Source organism: Lithobates pipiens, unplaced genomic scaffold (assembly GCF_037356315.1).
Source record: "Lithobates pipiens isolate NorthernLeopardFrog02 unplaced genomic scaffold, aLitPip1_a1.2 Scaffold_22, whole genome shotgun sequence".
NCBI lineage: Eukaryota > Metazoa > Chordata > Amphibia > Anura > Ranidae > Lithobates > Lithobates pipiens.
Genome location: NW_027507784.1, coordinates 137,861,650 through 137,885,758, shown reverse-complemented (window position 1 = coordinate 137,885,758; position 24,109 = coordinate 137,861,650). Strand labels below are relative to the sequence as shown.

At 46.3% G+C, this 24,109-nt stretch overlaps 1 protein-coding gene across 3 annotated transcripts in view; it reads left to right on the top strand.

Moving 5' to 3' along the window:
• Nucleotides 1–232: 232 nt before the first annotated feature.
• The window catches only part of LOC143924194 (uncharacterized), a 491,712-nt gene continuing 467,835 nt past the window's right edge, over nt 233–24,109 (top strand). For 2 of the 3 annotated variants that reach the window (XM_077448346.1, XM_077448344.1), the window contains exons 1-2: nt 233–405; nt 722–940. In XM_077448346.1, the coding sequence (XP_077304472.1) occupies nt 939–940 (2 nt within the window). In that variant the 5' untranslated portion in view covers nt 233–405; nt 722–938. The remainder of the gene's footprint in view (nt 406–721; nt 941–24,109) is intronic. The other variant, XM_077448348.1, reaches the window with a different exon arrangement.

Sequence of the window (24,109 nt, the reverse complement as noted above, 5' to 3'; positions counted from 1 at the left end):
CCGCCGACCGGGGAGTGTCTGCATGGTGTTCCTTCACTATCCGGCGTATGTGTTTGGATACCGGGCGGAACGATTGATCCGCCCACCTCCACTACATGCGCTGAATGCGAGCACATCGCACTTCCGGTCCGCGGCATTTTGGCTGACCGGGGCCACCCGAGGGGGCGTGGTCGGGTTGATGAATGCAATTTCAGCCTAGTGCGGAATGACGTCACCACCGGGATGGCTATGCATAAGTGGACACACGGGGCCGGCGTCCATGCACAGCGGTCCCATCTCTGCACCAAACAGAATACTATAGGGGGTAATAGGCCCCCCCCCTTCCACCTTGGACCATTTTGGGAAAGCTTGTCTCCATTTTTATCTGCAATAGGAGACTGTTAGAAGCTATCACTTCACTTAAAGGTGACATAATACTATATTTATTTATTTCCTTGTTTATCTGCAACTGTGGTTTGCTTTTCACTATACTGCCATCAACATATCTTGTGCACTTTATATGCACCAATTCCTTCCTCTATAATTATCATTCTATATGCTCTACATTTCTCCTAGAGTTATTCACTATATTTTACTTGATACTTACTAATAAATAGTTTTTTCTAAATAATGGATAATCTGCTGAATAAACTAGATTATACTTTTATGTATATACACAACTTTTCCTATTATCTATTTATAAATATTCTAAAAAATATTTTTATTTAATTTTCCTATACAGTGCACGGGGCACCTGAACTCCCCCCCTTTTTGTGATTTTCTGGCCACTTCACACCACAAAATACCTGAAGCCTTTATGCCAAATCGTAGGCTCCAATATTGATTGAAGTGGTTTCATGAAGTGAAACTTTGCTGTTTTATCTATTTGGGAAAATATTCCCTTTTTCACCCTTCCTCTCCCTCCCGGTTCATCTTTTTTGGGGCATACTCATGAAGAAATGTAAGTAAATTTATTATAACATTAACACTATTTGCACGAAATGTAAATGTCATATCCGTTCTCATATTGCTTCAAAGTCATGAGAGTCCTCACAACCCTTTTTTTTTTTCTTCCTTCTCTAGAATATTTTAGCATTTTGATAGACTGTATAAATAAATATATATGTAATGTAAAAATATATATATAAGTAATGTTTTATGTTATGGATCCTATTGATATACTGTACACATTTTCTTTTTATATTTTAGAAAATTGTTAAAGCTCCTGAAGAAGCGTTATTCAAAAAAATGCGAAACATGTAGAGCACCAGAACATATTTAAGTTTCAGTTATAGACTTGATATCCTCTATATCCTGTATTAATGTACAAACTGCTAATCTTTGGATATATATGGAAATGAATATGAATTATGTGTAGATTGTATTAATCTTGACAGGATATCAAGCGAGACTTGATGTGTATTTATAAATCCTTTCCTTCTCAGTTTTTATTTTACATTTTATTATTTTTTATTTTTTAAATAATAAATAATATTTTTGAATACATTGTTTTTTTACAACTTTTTCTTTTGCCTAAAAAGTCCAACAGAACCTACACTTTTCCTTGAGGTCTTTTGTGTGAAGGTTCCTTTCTCTCCCCCTTCCCCACTTCCCTACAAATTCTTTTTTAAAACGGCTGCGGATCATACAGGAATTCTGTGTGCCCTTGTTCTCCATATCAGGGCTGAATCTTTGTCTGAATATGGGGCTGAAATTGAGCCAAAGACACACAGCATTTCTGTGCAAGCTGCTCCACAGCCGCCCCGTAAATATGTGAACTGGCTCCATAGAGAGCCGGTCACTTTCTCCTGCTATGCGAATTGGATGCGGTAGCCCACATCCAATTCACATAGGCGTGAAACCAGCCTTAGAAATAATATAGTTTCAAGGATTGATTAAAAATGGTCTCCAAGAGTCATTAATATAGATTGAGGCTCAGCTGAACATATTGCTATATACCACATGTAGCCCTAACAACATAGGACTATAATATATGAACAAACTAAATATTCAGAAATTTAAACACAAGATAAACAGCTCTGAGATTAATAAAAAACATGATCTGCAGTACAAATCAGGAAGGATCAGATATAGACCATGAAGTCTTGTCAATTCTTTTATTCATGAATTGCAAACATGGAGGACAATAGATGCACTGTGTTAAAAAACACAGATTGGCTTATAAAAACATATTTTTGTAACACATTATGTAAAAAAAACAACTTAATTGACGTGATTCTAAATGCACCCTGGAGAGTACCTCCACTGGGAACACACACACACACACACACACACACACACACACACACACACACATATATATATATATATATATGTGTGTGTATATGTAGCGCCGGTACTCCTAATGAGTATGTGCTATGTATTTAAATTTAGTTTTTGCTCAAAACTGTAGTGAGTTTTTGGGGTTAATTGTGCTAAATTATACTTTGGCATCAGTTTGGCTGGGCTGTTGGGCTGTATAGAAGTTCTGCCTGCTCATAGGTGGGGTTGTACACCTGTGGGAGGCTTTAGAACGCAGTCTGGTTGGACGCATTGGGTACCAATCTCTATCTCGGTGCCAATCAGTGGGCGCGTTTGTCTCACTGTGTAATCCGGGAAAGACTACTTAAGGTGCCGAAGTCACGTGGTTCTGGGTTCCGGTCCAGAAGTTGTTGCTGTCTCTGTGGTCCTGGTCTTCCTGACCAGCCCCCGGGGACCCACACTGCAGAGCCATGTGCCAGCGTCCTGGGACGCCAGATGTGACCGTACATGGTTGATGCCTCGCTCCTGATACATTATCAGTCTGGTTTGTCCCTCCTGTGCAATGTAAGTTCCGCCTGCTTCTCCTCCCTATCTGCTGGTCCATATCTCCCTCTGAACTCCCCTCCTCTTTCTCTCTTGTGGGCACCCACGTGACATCATGAGATACGTCATCATCCAAGTCACCTTCCTCACCGCTATAATTAGAGATTTCGGAGTAGGCAGCAACACCGGGGACCAACCTCCTTGGGCTGATATGGGTACTGTCGTCAGACTGCTGAGTGGCGGTTGTTGCTACCTCCTCTTCCTGATCCAATGCCAAGAGTGGCTGCGCATCGGAAATGTCTTTTGATGGATCAGAAAATAATTCCTGTGACTCAAGCGGAGGGTATATGGTGGTGGTGTTGGTGGTATTGTCTTTGGGGGTGCACATAGCAGAGAGTGAAGAAGAGGGTGCAGATCGAGGATGAGAAGGGTGTAGAAGAGTAAGGCTGAGTGAGCCACTCAACCAAGTCTGGTGCGTCCTTTGATGTAATTGAACGCACATTCTGCAATTTGCCACTTTGGCCCAAGCCTGTTGCTCCTGCCCTACCCCTACCACCCCTGCGGAAGGGCCTGCTTCTTCCTCTGCCTGTTATTTTTTAAATGACCCTGTGACAAAAGTCTCTAGAGAATTGCAGTATATGTGGAAGAAGGTATATAACACCCCGCTTCAATCTGTCGTTTTGGGGGGCCACTGGTCTATCACACCAGTTATAATACTTTTTTCTAATTGCATTTGTCACTCTTTGTAGTATCGCTGCAGAACCGCTCAGCAGTCACAATGCTGCACAGTGGAAATGCACTATACTATGCTTTCTATATTTGAAAGTATTTTATATGTGTATTACACCCCTATATACTGCACACCAAATAGTACACCTATACCAGTCCTTAAAAGGACCTTTGTGGACCTAATAGTAGCTAGCTAGTAGCTAGTGAATTGCAGACTGTCTCTGCTCCAAAAACCAAACTGTCCCTCCCTAAACTGAGAAACGACAGCTGCAGAATCAGTCAGCAGCACTGCATGCAGTGCACTATAATATGCTTTCTATATTTGAAAGAAAGTATATTATACGTGTATTACAACCCTATATACTGTACACCTATACCAGTCCTTAAAAGGACCTTTGTGGACCTAGTAGTAGCTAGCTAGTAGCTAGTGAATTGCAGACTGTCCCTGCTCCAAACACCAAACTGTCCCTCCCTACACTGAGAAACGGCAGCTGCAGAATCGGTCAGCAGCACTGCATGCAGTGCACTATAATATGCTTTCTATATTTGAAAGAAAGTATATTATACGTGTATTACAACCCTATATACTGTACACCTATACCAGTCCTTAAAAGGATCTTTGTGGACCTAGTAGTAGCTAGCTAGTAGCTAGTGAATTGCAGACTGTCCCTGCTCCAAACACCAAACTGTCCCTCCCTACACTGAGAAACAACAGAGGCAGAATCGGTCAGCAGCACTGCATGCAGTGCACTATAATATGCTTTCTATATTTGAAAGAAAGTATATTATATGTGTATTGCAACCCTATATACTGTACACCTATACCAGTGCTTAAAAGAACCTTTGTGGACCTAGTAGCTAGTGAATTGCAGACTGCCCCTGCTCCAAACACCAAACTGTCCCTCCCTACACTGAGAAAAGACAGCTGCAGAATCGGTCAGCACTCAGCAGCACAGCAGTGCAGTATAATATGCTTTCTATATTTAAAAGAAAGTATATTATATGTATATTACAACCCTATATACTGTACACCTATACCAGTCCTTAAAAGGACCTTTGTGGACCTAGTAGCTAGTGAATTGCAGACTGTCCCTGCTCCAAACACCAAATTGTCCCTCCCTACACTGAGAAAGGACAGCTGCAGAATCGGTCAGCACTCAGCAGCAATGCAGTGCAGTATAATATGCTTTCTATATTTGAAAGAAAGTATGTTATACGTGTATTACAACCCTATATACTGTACACCTATACCAGTCCTTAAAATGACTTTTGTGGACCTAATAGAAATAGCTAGTGATTAGACTGACTGCCCCTGCTCCACACAGCATCCCTACACTGACAAAAGACAGAATGTAAAATGGCCGCCAGATAAGGTCTATTTATAAGGTAGGGGGTATGTCCATGTGCTGAAATGTCTCAATTGGCTGTCCTGTACCCCATGATGGATGTGTCATGGGTCAAAGTTCTTCACAATGTAAACTCATTTGTCCGCCGCGAATAGCGCCAGAAGTCCGCTGGTTTGGCGAATCGCGAATGAGCAAAGTTTGCCACGAACCAACCGCCGGACGAACCGCAAGGCCATCTCTAGTGCTAAGGTTCGCCATCACTGACCTAGGCTATAAGAAGATTGCCAAGACACTCAAACTGAGCTGCAACACATGGCCATACAGCAGTTTAACAGGACAGGTTCCACTGAGAACATGAATCGCCATGGTTGACCAAAGAAGTTGAGTGCACATGCTCAGCGTCATATCCAGAGGCTGTCTTTGAGAAATAGATGTATGAGTGCTACCAACATTGCTGCAGAGGTTGAAGGGGTAAAGGGTCAGCCTGTCAGTGCTCAGACCATACGGTGCACACTGTATCAAATTGGTCTGCATGGTTGTAATCCCAAAGGAAGCCTCTTCTAAAGATGATGCACAAGAAAGCCCGCAAACAGTTTGCTGAAGACAAGCAGACTAAGGACATGGATTACTGGCACCATGTCCTGTGGTTTGATGATTCAGATGGTGCCAAGAGTGTGTGTTGGCAAAGAGGTGATGAGTACAAAGACAAGTGTGTCTTGCCTACAGTCAAGCATGGTGGTGGGAGTGTCATGGTCTGGGGCTGCATGAGTGCTGCCGGCACTGGGGAGCTACAGTTCATTGAGGAATCCAAGAATGCCAACATGTACTGTGACAGAGCATGATCCCCTCTCTTTGGAGACTGGGCCGCAGGGCAGTATTCCAACATAACAGCTCCAAACACACCTCCAAGATGACCACTGCCTTGCTAAAGAAGTTGAGGGTAAAGGTGAAGGACTGGCCAAGCATGTCTATAGACCTAAACCCTATTGAGCATCTGTGGGGCATCCTCAAATGGAAGGTGGAGGAGCGCAAGCTCTCTAACATCCACCAGCTTTGTGATGTCCTCATGAAGGAGTGGAAGAGGACTCCAGTGGCAACCTGTGAAGCTCTGGTGAACGTCATGCCCAAGAGGGTTAAGGCAGTGCTGGAAAATAATTGTGGCCACATAAAATATTGACACTTTGGGCCTAATTTGGATATTTTCACTTTTGTTGCCAGCAGTTTAGACATTAATGGCTGTGTGTTGAGTAGGGATGAGCTTCGTGTTCGAGTCGAACATACGTTCGACTCGAACATCGGCTGTTCGCCCGTTTGGCGAATTCCGAACGTTATGGGCCGTTCGCGCCGAATTCGTGTGGCGCTCACGGCCCACAATGCACTGCGTCATCGCAGTGCATTGCTGGCTCATGATTGGCCAAGCATGCACTGTGACCCCGCATGCTTGGCCAATCACAGCGCCAGCAGTGAGGAGAGCCATGATTGGCCACAGGCAGGATGCCTGTGGGCAATCATAGCTCAGGCTGTATAGTACACGCCCCACACTATATAAGGCCGCCAGCGCGGCGGCCTAGTGTAGTGTGTTGGCGTCTGAAGCAGTTAGTGGGTGTTCTGTGTACCTTCAACACAGTACACACCGATCGTTATCGGCCGATTTTCGATCTTGCTCTTCTGTAGTGGTTGTTGTCTGCTTGCCCTGACCGCAGTATACACCGCTATATTCACCTCACCTATATAGCTAGTGATCTATCTTTTATAATAGAGCTTGCAGTCAGTAGTGTTAGGAGCTTGTGCGTGCTGTCTGCGTGCTCTGTACCCAGTACACACCGCTATATCCACCTACATAGCTGTTCTCTATTTGAGCCCACTTGCCATCTGCAGGAGTTATTGGAAGTTGTGTGTGCCTCCAGCACAGCACAGTATACATCTGTATATACCCCTTTATCTCTGGTGTTCTACAAAAAAGGCATCTGCAGGAGTTAGTGGGTTTTTTGTGCCTCCAGCACAATATACACCTGTATCTACCCTTTATTGCTGTTCTCTAATAGAGGCATCTGCAGGGCTTAGTGGGTGTTGTGTGACTCAATTACAGTATACCCCTTTATCTCTGGTGTTCTATAATAAAGGCATCTGCAGGAGTTAGTGGGTGTTGTGTGACTCCAGCACAATATACACCTGTATCTACTGTTTATTGCTGTTCTCTAATAGAGCCATCTGCAGGGCTTAGTGGGTGTTGTGTGACTCCATTACACTGCTGTTTTACCCAACTCCCTTCAGGCCATTACCATGTCTGGAAGGCCAGTAAGGAGAGGCAGACAGGCGCGAGCCAATAAAAGAGGGCAAGCAGGCTCTGTGTCTAGAGACAACAGTGCTGGTCGTGGACGCGGTGCATTGTCATCAGCACGTGGCCATGGGACACGCTTGTCCTTCTTTTCAGCAGCTGGACATGTTGAACCGCAACATGCCAACGACTTGGTAGAGTGGATGACCAAGCCCTCTTCATCCTCCTCATCCTCTCTCACCCAGTCTCAGGGTACTAGCAAAGCAGCTGCCAACGCATAGTCTTCCCTCCTCTCAATGTCATCATCAGTGACTCCTTCCCTAGACCCACCACGTCCTCCTGAGGAGTCTCCTGAACTCTTTGATCACAGTGTTGGGTACATGCTCCAGAAGGATGCCCAGTGTTTTGTAGGCTCTGATGATGACACTCAGCTAGAGGAAGGCAGTAGCGTGAGAGCAGAGAGAGGGGATGCTCAAGAAGGACAGCAATCTGGCAGTCATGTTCCACAAGCTGCAGCATACTGCCAGGTTTGCTACAGCGATGAAGAGGGAGGAGATGATGAGGGCACTGACTCCACGTGGGTGCCTGGTAGGAGAGAGGAGGAGGAGGAGGCACATGTCCAACGAGGCAGGATGCCCTCCGGGGGCCGGCTTAGGGGCAGCACACAGACTGAATCACACCGCAGAGCTCCGCCTGTGCAGGGCGCTGCCTCTGCGCGTTATTCTAAAAGTTCTTTGGTGTGGGCCTTTTTTGAGACGAGTGCATCAGATCGCACCGCTGCTATTTGCCACATATGTCTGAAGCGTATCTCGCGTGGCCAAAACATCAGCCGCTTGGGCAACACATGCTTGACCAGACATATGTTGACCTGCCATGCAGCTTGTTGGCAAGCGTACCTAAAAGACCCACACCAAAGAACAAAGCGGACCTCTCCTTGCTCCTCATCAGCTGGCATCTCCACCCCCACTAGACCTTCAGTCCTCTCTGAAACCTGCTCTGAGAGGAATGAAGGTGTAGAATTAGGTGTGTCACAGCCAAGTGCTTCCGGGCACTCTGCTAGCAGTACACCCACGTCCGATTATAGCAGGCAAATGTCCCTGCCCCAGCTGCTGGACCGGCGAAAGAAGTTCACTCCCAGCCATCCACATGCCCAGCGGTTGAATGCTAGCTTGGCTAAATTGCTAGCACTTCAACTGCTGCCTTTTCAGTTGGTAGACTTGGCCCTCTTCCGTGAGTTTGTACAATGTGCGGTTCCTCAGTGGCAGGTCCCCAAACGCCACTTTTTCTCACGGAAGGCGATTCCGGCTCTCTACCAGCATGTGGAAGGCAATGTCCTTGCCTCGCTGGACAGGGTGCATATTACCGCTGACTCATGGTCCAGCAGGCATGGACAGGGACGTTACCTGTCTTTCACGGCCCATTGGGTCACTCTTCTGGCAGCTGGGAAGGATGCAGGACAAGGTGCAGTAGTGTTGGAGGTTGTTCCGCCACCACGCCTCCAAAATGCTACTATTGGTTGTGACACACCTCTCTCCTCCACCCCCTCCTCTTCTTCTTCCTCCATGGTCTCTTCCAGTGCTCTGTCCTCAGAACCAGCGGTGCTCTGTAGGCGTTCCAGGGGCTACGCAAGTACGCAGGCAAAACGATGCCATGCCGTGCTTGCGCTGGTTTGTTTGGGGGACAGGAGCCACACTGGGGCGGATGTTTTGTCAGCTCTGCAGGGGCAGGCCGAGAGGTGGTTGATGCCACGCCAGCTTAAGCCAGGAATGGTGGTTTGTGACAATGGCACCAACCTCCTCTCCTCCCTCCAACAGGGACAACTGACCCATGTGCCCTGTGTAGCTCACGTCCTTAACCTGGTGGTGCAGCCGTTCTTGGGCAGGTACCCCGGCTTACAGGATGTCCTGAAGCAGGCCAGGAAAGTCTGTGTGCATTTCCGCCAATCATTTAATGCCTGTGCTCAGCTGGCTGAGCTCCAAAAGGAGTTGAACCTGCCTAAGAAACGCCTTATATGTGACATGCCCACCAGGTGGAACTCAACGTTGGCCATGCTGCAGCGGCTGCACACGCAGCAGAGGGCCATCAATGAGTACCTGTGCGACTACGGCACCAGGACAGGGTCAGGGGAGCTCGGTTTTTTCTCACCACGCCAGTGGGGCATGATCAGGGATGCATGCACTGTCCTGTCACCGTTTGAGGAGGCCACAAGGATGGTGAGCAGTGACAGTGCATGCATCAGTGACACTGTACCTCTTGTCCACCTCTTGGAGCATACGCTGCGTGGAATAATGGACAGGGCACTTGAGGCAGAACAGAGGCAGGAAGAGGAGGACTTCCTTGCCTCTCAAGGCCCCCTTTATCCAGACAGTGTTCCTGCTGTGCCACCCATCACACAGGAAGAGGATGAGGAGGAGGAAGAGGAGGAGAAGGATGATTGTGTCAGCATGGAGGTGGAGGCTGGCACTCAGCATCAGCAGCAGCAGCAGCAGCAGTCTTGTAGGGATGATTTACAGTCCCAAGAAAAACGTGGACTTGTACATGGCTGGGAGGAGGTAACTGCGGATCATGTTGTCCTTAGTGACCCAGAGGACTCCGGACCGAATGCCTCAGCTAACCTACGCTGCATGGCCTCCCTGATCCTGCAAAGCCTGCGGAAGGATCCTCGTATTCTTCGGATCAAGGAGAGGGACCATTACTGGCTGGCCACTCTCCTTGATCCACGGTACAAGGGTAAGGTTGCCGACCTTATCTTGTCATCGCAGAGGGAGCAGAGGATGAGACATCTCCGGGAGGCCTTGCAGAAAGGTCTGTGCAATGCGTTCCCAGAGACTGGGAGGTTACAAACTCCTAGTCCTGGACAACGTGTTGCTGAGGCATCGGTCAGAAGGAGCGGTGGAGAAGGTGGCCGTCTGACTGATGCTTTCAGACAATTTTTTAGTCCGCAGCCCCAAGGTATGATCGGTTCCAGCAACCATCGCCAGCGTCTGATTTACATGGTGCAGGAATACCTAGGGGCAAGGTCAGACTTGGACACCTTTCCCACCGAAAATCCTCTGGCTTACTGGGTCTTGAGGATGGATCACTGGCCAGAGCTTGCACAGTATGCAATTGAGCTACTGGCCTGTCCTGCATCCAGCGTTCTTTCGGAACGCACCTTCAGTGCTGCTGGTGGCTTTGTTACCGATCACAGGGTGCGCCTGTCCACCGAATCAGTTGATCGACTGACCTTCATCAAGATGAATCAGTCTTGGATCACCCACAGCTACCAAGCACCTGAAGCTGATGTAACCGAATAATTTTTTTTGAAATATCACATCCCTTCAAGACTGCCTATGCTGATGCTGAGTGACTGTCCTATTATGTTGATTGTCTATCCTCTTCCTCCTCCGCTGATATGTTGGAAGAACATTTCTGGTTCTGGGTGATGCCTAAGGCTCAATTTTTCTGCCCCTCTTTAACAGGGGCGTTTAAGTACAATTTTGGATGCAATGCTTTGCAGCAGGGCTAATTCCTGCAATAAAACTAGAGTATATGGGAGAGGTTGCAGTGTGGTGGCACCAGCACCAGTGCCTAAGGCCCAATTTTTCTGCCCCTGTTTAACAGGGGCGTTTAATTACAATTTTTGATGCAATGCTTTGCAGCAGGGCTAATTCCTGCAATAAAACAAGAGTATATGGGAGAGGTTGCAGTGTCGTGGCACCAGGCCCAATTTTTCTGCCCCTGTTTAACAGGGACTAGTAATTACAATTCTTGATATAATATTTCACAGGAGGGCCCGTTCCTGTGCCCACCCAGAGTAACTGTGAGGACTTATAGTGTTGTGGCACCAGCACCACAACCACCAAAGGTCAATTTTTCTACCACTGTTCAACAATGGCATGTAATTACAATTCTTGATATAATCGTTCACAGCAGAGCGCTCCAGCACCCAGCAAGAGTCACTTTGAGGGCTTACAATGTTGTGGCAAAACCAACACCTTGTTCCGCCATTTCTGCAGAGCATATAGGGCAGGCCCCTACTTTCAAACATCCAACTTACAAACATCTCCTACTTGCAAACGGAAGGAGACAACAGCAAGTGAGATGAAAAAAGATGGACGACAAAACAAATTATACAGGGGTGATAACCCTTCCCTATGTTTTCCAAAACGCTTAAAAATTTTTTTTTTTGACTGCAGCTACACTTTAAAAATGTACCAGTTGAAAATTACAAACAGATTCAACTTAACACAACAAACCTACACAGTCCCTGTCTTGTTTGCACCGCCTGTATACTGCTGTTCTGAGTATATAGGGCCTGGGGGCCACACGCATTTCCTTTTTTTAATATGGGTACGGGGTTCCCCTTAATATGCGTACAAGACCCAAAGGGGCTGGTAATGGGCAGGGAGGGCTACCCATGCCATTTTTCTCAATGATTTCAACCATATTGCAGGAACCAGATATAACATTAAAACCGCAAGCAGCTTTAAATGACGTTATTTCCGTTAAATGTCATTTTGTGCAGGGACTGTTCTAAACACGGGAAACACGTGGCACTTCACAGGCATACTACAGACACCCCCCAGGCACCATATTTAAAGGAATATTTCACTTTTTTTCCTTTTTAATCGTCATTAAAATCAGTGCTCCCGCCAAAACGGCCGTTTTTAAAACTTTTTTTTGCATTGACCCATGTCCCCTGGGGCAGGAGCCAGGTCCCCAAACCCTTTTTAGGACAGTATCTTGCATATTAGCCGTTAAAATTAGCACTTTTAATTTCGAACGTTCGAGTCCCATAGACTTCAATGGGGTTCTAACGTTCGTACGAATTTGGGGTCCATTCCTGCGCCCACCGAGAGTAACTGTGAGGACTTACAGTTTTGTGGCACCAGCACCACCACTACAACCACCAAAGGCCCAATTTTTCTACCACTGTTCAACAATGGCATGTAATTACAATTCTTGATATAATCGTTCACAGCAGGGCGCTCCAGCGCCCACCAAGAGTCACTTTGAGGGCTTACAATGTTGTGGCAAATCCAACACCTTGTTCCGCCATTTCTGTAGAGCATATAGGGCAGGCCCCTACTTTCAAACATCCAACTTACAAACATCTCCTACTTGCAAACGGAAGGAGACAACAGCAAGTGAGATGAAAAAAGATGAACCACAAAACAAATTATACAGATGTGATAACCCTTCCCTATGTTTTCCAAAAAGCTTAAAAATATTTTTTTTGACTGGAGCTACACTTTAAAAATGTACCAGTTGAAAATTACAAACAGATTCAACTTAACACAACAAACCTACACAGTCCCTGTCTTGTTTGCACCGCCTGTATACTGCTGTTCTGAGTTATATACTATATGGGCCTGGGGGTCACATGCATTTCCTTTTTTTAATATGGGTACAGGGTTCCCCTTAATATGCGTACAAGACCCAAATAGGCTGGTAATGGGCAGGGAGGGCTACCCATGCCATTTTTCTCAATGATTTTCAACCATATTGCAGGAACCAGATATAACATTAAAACCGCAAGCAGTTTTAAATGGTGTTATTTCCGTTTAATGTCATTTTGTGCAGGGACTGTTCTAAACACGGGAAACACGTGGCACTTCACAGGCATACTACAGACACCCCCCAAGCACCATATTTAAAGGAATATTTCACTTTTTTTTTCACTATAGTCGTCATTAAAATCAGTGCTCCCGCCAAAACGGCCATTTTTAAAAACATTTTAGGCATTGACCCATGTCCCCTGGGGCAGGAGCCAGGTCCCCAAACCCTTTTTAGGACAGTATCTTGCATATTAGCCGTTAAAATTAGCACTTTTAAATTAGAACGTTCGAGTCCTATAGACTTCAATGGGGTTCTAAAGTTCGTTCGAATTTGGGGTCCGTTCGAAAGTTCTGGTGCGAACCGAACCGGGGGGTGTTCGGCTCATCCCTAGTGTTGAGTTATTTTGAGGAGACAGCCAATTTACACTGTTGTACAAGCTGTACACTCACTACTTTACATTGTAGTAATTTCTTCAGTATTGTCACGTAAAAAGATGTAATAAAATATTTACAAAAATGTGAGGGGTGTACTCCCTTTTGTCAGATACTGTATATATTAGACATGTGCGATTAGTTTCGTACGAATCTCAAATTCGTACGAATTTCCCTAAATTCATACGTTCAGGAGGATCCGAAATACAAATTGCCATGCGTCCAAATTTTGTACGAAATACGAACTTTTGTTTACGAATCCCCAGGAGGAAGTCAGCACAGCACAGGAAGCCCCTCATCTAATGAAAATTCGTATTTCGGATAGGAAATTCTTCAACGGAATTTCGTATTTCGGATAAAAACCAAACTTCCATCAGCATCGACTGTCATATTGAGGTATATTTTTGCCTTTAAATTCATCGTAAAGAACGTTCGTACAAGTTAACGAACCTAGCGACAATTCGTATTTCATACGAATTGAAATTGAATTTCGGACACAAAATACGAAGTACGAATTAATTTTAATACGAACCGTAACGGAACAGAACAAAACTAATTTATTGACGGCGCCCATGTCTAGTATATATACTTCCGGCTTCCCTGTAGAGCGGCGGTCAGCTGCAGCAGTTGTGGCGGTTCCTCTCCCGATTGCTCACACCAGGCACCATCCAGGGGACCGCCCACCTGTCCACCATTCATCCCAGTGTTTATCTGGCATCGAGGGGGCCGCCCGCCCGTCCACCATTCCTCTTAGTGTTATCCGACATGGGTGGGGGGGCCTGCATGATTCTCCCAGTGCTCTCACACCCTCCCAACCAAAGAGGTTCCCCCTGGAGGGCCTTTTTCCCCTGGCTCTCGGCTGCGGTTGAGGCTCCACCCCTCCAGCCCTCTGCACTGCTGCGCCTCTTACTCTCCCCTGGGTGCTTGTCATCCTTCTGCCACCCTGGGTTTCTGGATAGGGGACCTCTTTCGGTGCTGACGCTGGGAGTTCTCCCCTCGGTCTCCCTGTGTCGTCATCGTTGGTCTGACGGTGTCGCCTGGAGGGAAGAGGTCTATCCTATTGTTATCAGTACTGCTCCTCCCACACGTTATACATATATGTGTATATAATCTGTCTACACATGTCAACATCATTATCTCTTCCATTATTTTGTCTATTTTACCCCTCCTATTGTTGGGGGGGGGTGTCTGAGATTTTCAGGGGAGTTTCATGCATGAGGGTTCTGGCACTCTGTTGTGGTTAATTATGCTTTCACCTTGTTTAGGTCTGAGCTTTCCTCAGGTCACGGGGGGGGGGGGGGCTGGATGCAGGCCGTGGGTTATTGTATACTGTGTACAGCACGCATCCATTCTGTTGTCCTCATCGGTTGATGACTCAGATCCACTGTCAGTCATTTCTTGCGATACATGCGATTTGTCATAGCGTTTCTGTCTCAACGTTTCTGTCTCTGCGTTTCTGAGTCTGCGTTTTCTGTCTCAGCGTTTTTGTCTCTGCGTTTTCTGTCTCTAGGATTTTGCCTCAGCGTTTCGGTCTTAGCGTTCGTCTCAGCGTTTCTGTTAACATTTTTTGTCTCTGCGGTTTCTGTCTCTGCATTTCTGTCTCTGTGTTTTCTGTCAGCACGTCGGTGCCATGCAGGTTCGGCATACACCGTTAGCCATTTCATCTTCTTTCATTCCCACGTCTCATTGTATTTTTCCTAGGTTCTTTGCATTTCTGGTTTCAGTTGGCTAGGGCTCACATCTCAGGATCTGTCACGTCCACAGATCCATATGGGCTGATGTTTCGTTTTAAGTGATTATTGTCCACAATCTTCTCACCCGTATACCTTACATCATACAATGGACTTTCATTTCATTACACCTGCACATTTACTCACCACAGTCTGTGGGTTCACCAGCCCTAGGTATTATTCAGGTTCATCTACCTAAGCAGGTTACTTGGGCTCATTTTCTTCATACACTAGGGTGGGGGTCGTCATCAGGTTCATTCCCGAGCCGTGGTCTCATCATCACTGCTCATGTCCTCACACTTCGATAGGCTCAGAGGGGTGTTGTGTTTTGTGTCTTAGCGTTGTTTCCGTCATAGCGTGTTTCAATCATAGCATGTGTCAGTCAGTCTTAGCATGTTCCAGTCTTAGCGTGTTCCAGTCTTAGCGTGTTTGTAGCATGTTCTGTCATAATGGGTGCTGTCCTAGCGTGGTCAGTCTCAGCTTGTTAAGTCGTAGCGTTCCTGTACAGCGTGTTCTGTCAGAGAAGGGTTGTCATAGCGTATCAGTCAGCAGGCACTGTCGCAGCAGGTGCTGTCATAAGGTGTTCAGTGCTTACATCTCGGGATCTGTCACGTCCACAGATCCATATGGGCTAGGGTTTCGCTTTTCAATGATTGTTGACCACAATCTCCTCGCCCATATAACATACGTCTTACAATTCACGTTCATTTCATTACGCTTGTATGACTACCCACCACAGTCTGTGGGTACCCTAGCCCTGAGGGTTTCAATTTGCTACCTGTCTCTATTTTTCTGTCGTAGCGTTCATAGCATTCCTGTTGCAGCATTTCATTCGTAGCGTTTCTGTTAGCTAGTGCCCACATCCAGAGTCTGTCACGTCTACAGATCCATACGGGCTGGCTGAGGTTTAATTTTTAATTGATTGTCGTCCCACAAACTTATATACCATACGTCATACATGCATGTTCACCATTACACCTTTACTACTACCCACCACGGTCTGTGGGGCGCTGCAGGTTGCTCGGGCTCGCTCACTGCATACATTAGGGTGGTGTCATTAGGTTCACATTCACGCACTGTTGGTCTTGTCATTTCTGCACTTACTTGCCAGGTACGTGGGGGTGTTGGTTGTCTGTTATCATTTCTCTACTTTGTGTTTCCTTGGACAAATTCGCATTCATCTCTCCAACACACATCATTAAGGGGTAGGACTTTACCAAACTCATAGCTGAGTTTTATCATTGGTGTACCCCTTTCCTGGTCTCAGCTGGGGGGAGGCATTATTTTTTTTAAGTTGTTATTTCCAACTCCGTCCCAACCTCTTCCATCCACCTGTGCAGAACATGTTTCTGTGCATGATTCTTTAACACAGATTCACGCGGTACTTAATGTGTTCTCAACATCCATGCTACAATTGTTAGACAGGATGGAGGGGTTCATAGCTCGCTCGGCTAGAGCGGAAGTGTCAGCTTCGATCCTGGCTCCTGCTCTTCTCAGGGCGCTGGCAGGTGATGTTGGAATTTCTTCACAGTGGCATGTGGAACTGGAGGCAAGCCTGGTCAAAGGTGATCGATTTGGCCAATGGTTCTTTTTCTGGAGTATTCCGTAGGCTTCTACCAAGGGTGGGAAGGTTTCATAGGTTCATGTTTCTGGCTTTCGCTGCATATTGCCTCTGCAATTTGGCCATCTGCCAACACTATCAAGTATCTATCAGGTGCCCAGCATTTCAGGCCCCTACAAATTCCTGTCAGTCTATCCATTTTTGCAGCTCACACTCTCTAAGCAAGGTTAAGGCTAGGGATGACCCGAACACACCCCCCCCGGTTCAGTTCGAACCAGAACTTTCGAACAGACCGAAAATTAGTACGAACTTTAGAACCCTATTAAAGTCTATGGGACTCGAACATTCAAAATCAAAAGTGCTAATTTTAAAGGCTAATATGCAAGATATTGTCCTAAAAAGAGTTTGGGGACCCAGCTGCTGCTCCAGGAGACATGGATCAATGCCAATTTTTTTTTTTAAACGTCTGTTTTTTTGGGAGCACTGATTTTAATGAGGATTAAAGTGAAAAAAAAGTGAAATATTCCTTTAAATATCGTGCCTGGGGGTGTCTATAGTATGCCTGTGAAGTGGCACGTGTTCCCCGTGTTTAGAACAGTCCCTGCACAAAATGACATTTAACGGCAAAAAAAGTAATTTAAAACTGCTTGCAGTTTTAATGTAATGTCTGGTTCCGGCAATACGGATGAAAATCATTGAGAAAAATGGCATGGGTAGCCCCCCTGCCCATGACCAGCCCCTTTGGGTCTTGTACGGATATTGAGGGGAACCTCATACCCAAATTTAAAAAGGAAAAGGTGTGTGACCCCCAGGCCCTATATACTCAGAACAGTAGTATACAGGCGGTGCAAACAAGACAGGGACTGTGTAGGTTTGTTGTGTTAAGTAGAATCTGTTTGTAATTTTTAACTGGTACATTTTTAAAGTGTAGCTCCAGTCAAAAAATCTATTTTTTAGCTTTTTGGAAAACATAGGGAAGGTTAATCACCCCTGTATAATTTTTTTTGCTGTCCGTCTTTTTTTCATCTCCCTTCCTGTTGTCTCCTTCCATTTGCAAGTAGGAGACGTTTGTAAGTTGGATGTTTAAAAGTAGGGGCATGCCCTATATGCTCTGCAGAAATGTGGGCCTAAGGTGTTGGTGTTGCCACAACACACTAAGCCCTCAAAGTGACTGTTGGTGGGCGCTGGAGCGCCCTGCTTTGAACGATTATATCAAGAATTGTAATTACATGCCATTGTTAAACAGTGGTAGAAAAATTGGGCCTTTGGTGGTTGTAGTGGTGGTGCTGGTGCCACAAAACTGTAAGTCCTCACAGTTACTCTCGGTGGGCGCAGGAACGGGCCCTGCTGTGAAATATTATATCAAGAATTGTAATTACCGTATATACTCGAGTATAGGCCGACCCGAATATAAGCCGAGGCCCCCAATTTACCCCCAAAAAACTGGAAAAAATTATTGACTCGTGTATAAGCCGAGGGTGAGACATGCCTGTCCATCCCTGTGTGTCCGTCCATCCCTGTGGGTCCATCCATCCCTGTGTGTGTGTCCATGCATCCGTGTGTGTGTGTGTGTGTGTGTGTGTCCATGCATCCGTGTGTGTGTGTGTGTGTGTGTGTGTGTGTGTGTGTGTGTGTGTGTGTGTGTGTCCGTGCAGCCTACCTGTGTCCAGCCTGCCTGTGTCCGTCCAGCCTGCGTCCCGTCCAGCCTGCGTCCCGTCCAGCCTGCGTCCCGTCCCGGCCCGTCCCGGCCCGTCCCGGCCCGTCCCGTCCCGAGCCGAGCCTCCGTCCTTCAGCTCTTCGTCGGCGGCCATTCTAGGATTCAAAAGCCGCGCCTCCGTCGGTGATAGGCGGAACACTCAATTTCCCACTGACTGCTGTTCCGCCTATCGGATGTCCGTGATAGGCGGAACACTGAATTTCCCAGCAGCCTGTGTTCCGCCTATCACGGGCATCGTCTCATCCTCGTCCGTAGTACGAGGATGAGACGATGCCCGTGATAGGCGGAACACAGGCTGCTGGGAAATTCAGTGTTCCGCCTATCACAGGCGAAGGCGGAGCCGGAGGCGCGGCTTTTGAATTCTAGAATGGCCGCTGTCTGCTCGACACGCTGATCGAGCGGGCAGACAGCGATGACTCGAGTATAAGCCGAGGGGGGCACTTTCAGCCTCAAAAAAGAGGCTGAAAATCTCGGCTTATACTCGAGTATATACGGTACATGCACCTGTTAAACAGGTGCTGAAAAATTGGACCTTAGGCACTGGTGCTGGTGCCACCACACTGCAATCTCTCCCAGATACTCTAGTTGGAGTGCAGGAATGAGCCCTGAGGCAAAGCATTGCATCAAAAATTGTAATTACATGCCCCTGTTAAACAGGGGCTGAAAAATTGGGCCTTAGCCACTGGTGGGATCACCCAGAACCAAAAATGTTCTTCCAAGCTATCAGCAGGATCATTGAGGAGGAAGAGGATAGTCAGTCAACATAACAGGACAGTCACTCAGCATCAGCATAGGCAGTCTTGAAGGGATGTGACATTTAAAAAAAAGATATTCAGTTACATCAGCTTCAGGTGCTTGGTAGCTGGTGGTGATCCAAGACTGATCCATCTTTATGAAGGTCAGTCGATCAACCAAGTCGGTGGACAGGCACACCCTGTGATCGGGTACAAAGCCACCAGCAGCACTGAAGGTGCGTTCCAAAAGAACACTGGATGCAGGACAGGCCAGTAGCTCAATTGCATACTGTGCAAGCTCTGTTTAGTGATCCATCCTCAAGATCCAGTAAGCCAGAGGATTTTCGGTGGGAAAGTTGTCCAAGTCTGACCTTGCCCCTAGGTATTCCTGCACCATGTAAATCAGACGCTGGCAATGGTTGCTAGAACCGATCATACCTTGGGGCTGCAGACTAAAAAAAATCTAAACGCATCGGTCAGACGGCCACCTTCTCCACCGCTCCTTCTGTGACTGACCAAAGCCTCAGCAACACGTTGTCCAGGAACAGGAGTTTGTAACTTCTCAGTCCCTGGAAACGCGTTGCACAGACCTTTCTGCAAGACCTCCCGGAGATGTCTCATCCTCTGCTCTCTCTGCGACGGCAAAGGTAAGGTCCACAACATTACCTTGTACCGTGGATCAAGGAGAGTGGCAGTAATGGTCCTCCTCCTCGCCCTCTTCCTGTGTGATGGGTGGGACAGCAGGAACACTGTCTGGATAAAGGGGGCCTTGAGAGGCTAGGAAGTCCTCCTCTTCCTGCCTCTGTTCTGCCTCAAGTGCCCTGTCCATTATTCCATGCAGCGTATGCGCCAACAGGTGGACAAGAGGTACAGTGTCACTGATGCATGCACTGTCACTGCTCACCATCCTCGTGGCCTCCTCAAATGGTGACAGGAGAGTGCATGCATCCCTGACCATGCCCCACTGGCGTGGTGAAAAAAAACCGAGCTCCCCTGACCCTGTCCTGGTGCCGTAGTCACACAGGTACTCATTGATGGCCCTCTGCTGTGTATGCAGCCACTGCAGCATGGCCAACGCTGAGGTCCACCTGGTAGGCATGTCACATATAAGGCGTTTCTTGGGCAGGTTCAACTCCTTTTGGAGCTCAGACAGCCAAGCACTGGCATTAAATGATCGGCGGAAATGCACACAGACTTTCCTGGCCTGCCTCAGGACATCCTGTAAGCCCGGGTACCTGCCCAAGAACCGCTGCACCACCAGGTTAAGGACATGAGCCACACAGGGCACATGGGTCAGTTGTCTCTGTCAGAGGGCGGAGAGGAGGTTGGTGCCATTGTCGCAAACTAGCATTCCTGGCTTAAGCTGGTGTGGCATCAACCACCTCTCGGCCTGCCCCTGCAGAGCTGACAAAATATCTACCCCAGTGTGGCTCCTATCCCCCAAACAAACCAGCGCATGCACGGCATGGCATCTTTTTGCCTGCGTACTTGCGTAGCCCCTTGAACGCCTAGGGAGCACCGCTGGTTCCGAGGACAAAGCACTGGAAGAGGCCATGGAGGAAGAAGAAGAGGAGGGGGTGGAGGAGAGAGGTGTGTCACAACCAGTAGTAGCATTTTGGAGGCGTGGAGAGTAAAGTAGAGAGCCGGAATCACATTCCGTGAGAAAAAGTGGCGTTTGGGGACCTGCCACTGAGGAACTGCACATTGCACAAACTCACGGAAGGGGGCCGAGTCTACCAACTGAAAAGGCAGAAGTTGAAGTGCTAGCAATTTAGCCAAGCTAGCATTCAACCACTGGGCATGTGGATGGCTGGGAGTGAACTTATTTCGACGGTCCAGCAGCTGGGGCAGGGAAATTTGCCTGCTACAATCGGACGTTGGTGTACTGCAAGAGGAAAAGTGGGTGTTGTGTGCCTCCAGCACAGTATACACCTGTATCTACCCTTTATTGCTGGTGCTCTCTAATACAGGCATCTGCAGCAGTTAAAGTGGGTGTTGTGTGCCTCCAGCACAGTATACACCTGTATCTACCATTTATTGCTGGTGATCTCTAATACAGGCATGTGCAGCAGTTAAAGTGGGTGTTGTATGCCTCCAGCACAGTATACACCTGTATCTAAGCATAGTGCATTTATACACTTTATCTGACATTCAATTTTTATTTTATTTTTTCTTCCCAACTTTTCCTTTGCATTGAATGTAGGGTTTTGCAGCTTAACCACTAGAGGGAGCTTTACATTTGACTTAGCCATATTCAACTCCCTGCTCAACGACTGTTGAGATAAGATATTAGCCACACAAGAAGTTGGTTGTTTTCAATAAGTTAGCTGACTAATAGACCAACCTTGTATGGAAGAGCTTCAAAGCAAAGCCACTGCATAGCACTACAAAGCATGAAGCAAACTGTAAATATGTAATAAGTCAACATGGCTGCCTACATGTATAATAAAACTGAACTACAGAGTTTATTTTTATTTATTTTTAACATCAAGACAAACTTATAACAAGGTATTTAAAAAAAAATTATTACTATTAATATGATCTGTTTTAGCCACCCTGGCGGTATGATTATGTCAGATTTTTGCGTCTCAAAGCGGTACATTGTTTTGCATAGAAATTTGACATTTTATATTGTAGGCCTGTAATTCTTATTAATAACACACTTACTATCCAAACGATTCTAGTAGACATCCCGGGTATGATAAAGTTTGAAACACAAAATCATAATATATAATATAATAAATAACTATAAATAATTATAAAAAAAATAATAACATAATAATAATAAAATTAATTTTCCCACAATTTACTATCGCTCAATTCTGCAAGTGTTCTAATTTACTATCACTGTTTTCTAGCTGGTCTAAAACCACTCTTGATCTAACTGGAAACTTTTTGATTGCCATGGACAATCTCCAGTTTCCAGGCAGAGAGAACAGTATATATAATATAAAACTGCAGGCAGGGCACTGGACAAAGCACTAGGAACAAAAGGTAGGTGAAACGATTTGATACAGTAATGTAATCTTACAGATTACAGTGTACTGTGTGCGTTATGAATTTTGCACTTTTCAAATTTGCTGCCAGGCTCCGCCCCTGTGCGTCACGATGCTGGCAGGGAACAGAGCCCGGCACACAGAGGCATCAGGCAGAGGACGCAGCCCGCAGACACAGCAGGGGGGACATCGCAGGACCCTGGGGACAAGGTAAGTAACCTGGACCAGGATCCTGAGATGCAATCCCGAGTGTGGCTCGGGGTTACCGCTAACGGTACTGAAATTTAACCCAGAGCCACACTAGGGAATACCGCCAGGGAGGTTAAACATATACATTGTCATTGTAAATAAATTCCTTTTTAGTATGTAAGCACATTTTTAGTAGGTAACACAGCAATAAAAAATAAAAAAAATCGTTCATTTTTGTTTTGATAGTAGTATACAATTACATTTTAAAAAAAACATAAAAAAAAAGGTCTGTATAACAGATAATTTGTTTCACTTTTTAAACCATATGTAGTTGAACACTGGTCTCTGTTAATGCATTAGTAAATTCTCTCATGCTTCATCTGTTGAATCCGAGCCGCAAGTAATTAACATCTTATTGGATGGAGGGAGACGCTAGGCAGAGAGATAGAGAAAAGCATGGAGCTGCCTCTGTTCCTTCTTATCTGTACGTAGAAGGCTGGAAGTGTGCTGTGCTATCTGCCATCATGAGAGAAAAAAAATCCTATTAACATTAATTGGAGGATTTTAACTCCTCAAAGAAGCGGTAATTGAATTGCATTGTCTTCTAAGTGATTAGGATTAATTGCTTCCGCCGTATCACTTTTCTGTTCATTATCTTCTGTAAGTGGGACAATTTTCTTGTTTCACAGAGTTCATCTATCTAATACAAACCCTCCTGCTGGCCGTGTGCTGCCTGCCAAGGCAACAGTAACTGCATCTGCCCAGGGACCAAGGAGGGGAGCTTCGCAAGTATTGCTGCCTTACGTACTAGGGAAAAGGCCTTGTCATTAGAATGGCTTTATCGTCTTCAGAAACAATTTTATACAGCTGAGGGTAGAAGAGTATGCAGACTGCTTGTCATCCTCTCCTTCACCTTATGGAAAGGTTAACAACAGAGGCAAGGAAGGAAAGACATATCTGATTTAGAAATCTTTACATTATAGTTCACTGTGTGAACACTACGTGTACTGTACACTGCTGCTGCTGGAAAATTAGGAATGGAAATCAATATGTACATATATCCTTAAATACATGTAGTGGTTTTTATTATGGCCTAGAATAATAAAAAAAAAAAATTATTTTAAAAAGGTAAAATGTCAAATATTTCATATTATGCCTCATGTACATAGGACATCTGTAAAAGCCCCTCTGAACACCAGAACTCCTGGCAAGAAAATGTGGCTTAAAAAACACGCTAAAAAGTGTGTATTGCACGTCTAATGTTTAAACATTAATGCTTTCTATTGGCCAGAATATTAAATTATTCTGGCCATTGAAATGCTTGAATGTTGGACTTATGCTGCATGCCAGGGGACCCGATCAACACCGGCCATGCGCGATCACGTGCACGAGCGCCATCACGGGAATGTATGTGTTTGAGCATACAAATCCCTGTACTGTCGGAGGAGAGGAGTGTCAGGTCACCTAGAGCCCAGGTGACAGGTGCACACCGTAGGGTTGGGGGTGCACCGCAAGGCTGTGGACCCTACGGCTGACGGCTGCAGACGGGGGACAGGTCCCACTGGGGTAAGAGCGTAAGATTCCCCGGGGCGCGGAGTCTAAGAGCCAGCTGGTGTTCACCAGAGCTTCGAGTGGTGAAGATGGTCTTGGCTGCAACTGGCTCCAGGTCGCGACCCCCAGGGTCCCCCAGCTCACACCCACAGTAGGTAACAGGAGGATAGGGATGGTGAGGGACAAAGCCAAGGTCGGGGCCACAAGCAGAACAGAATAGTCGGGTACACGCCAATAGGTCAGGGTCACAGGCAAGCAGGGATGGTCAGAACACGCCAAGGTCGGTAACGGAAATCAGTAGCAGAGCAGACGACAGGAAACAGGAAGCTAATACACAAAGGTTGATCAGCAGGATAGGCTAGCAGTGCAAAGGTTAATATAGTGTAGTCTGATAGGGGCTAGGGTGGAGCCATTCCAGAGGAAGGAAATAAAAGCAGTCAGGTGAAGCTCGGCTGGTCTCTAGAAATGAACACATGCAGACAGGTAAGGAGAACAACACTAATGCATAACCATGACAGTACC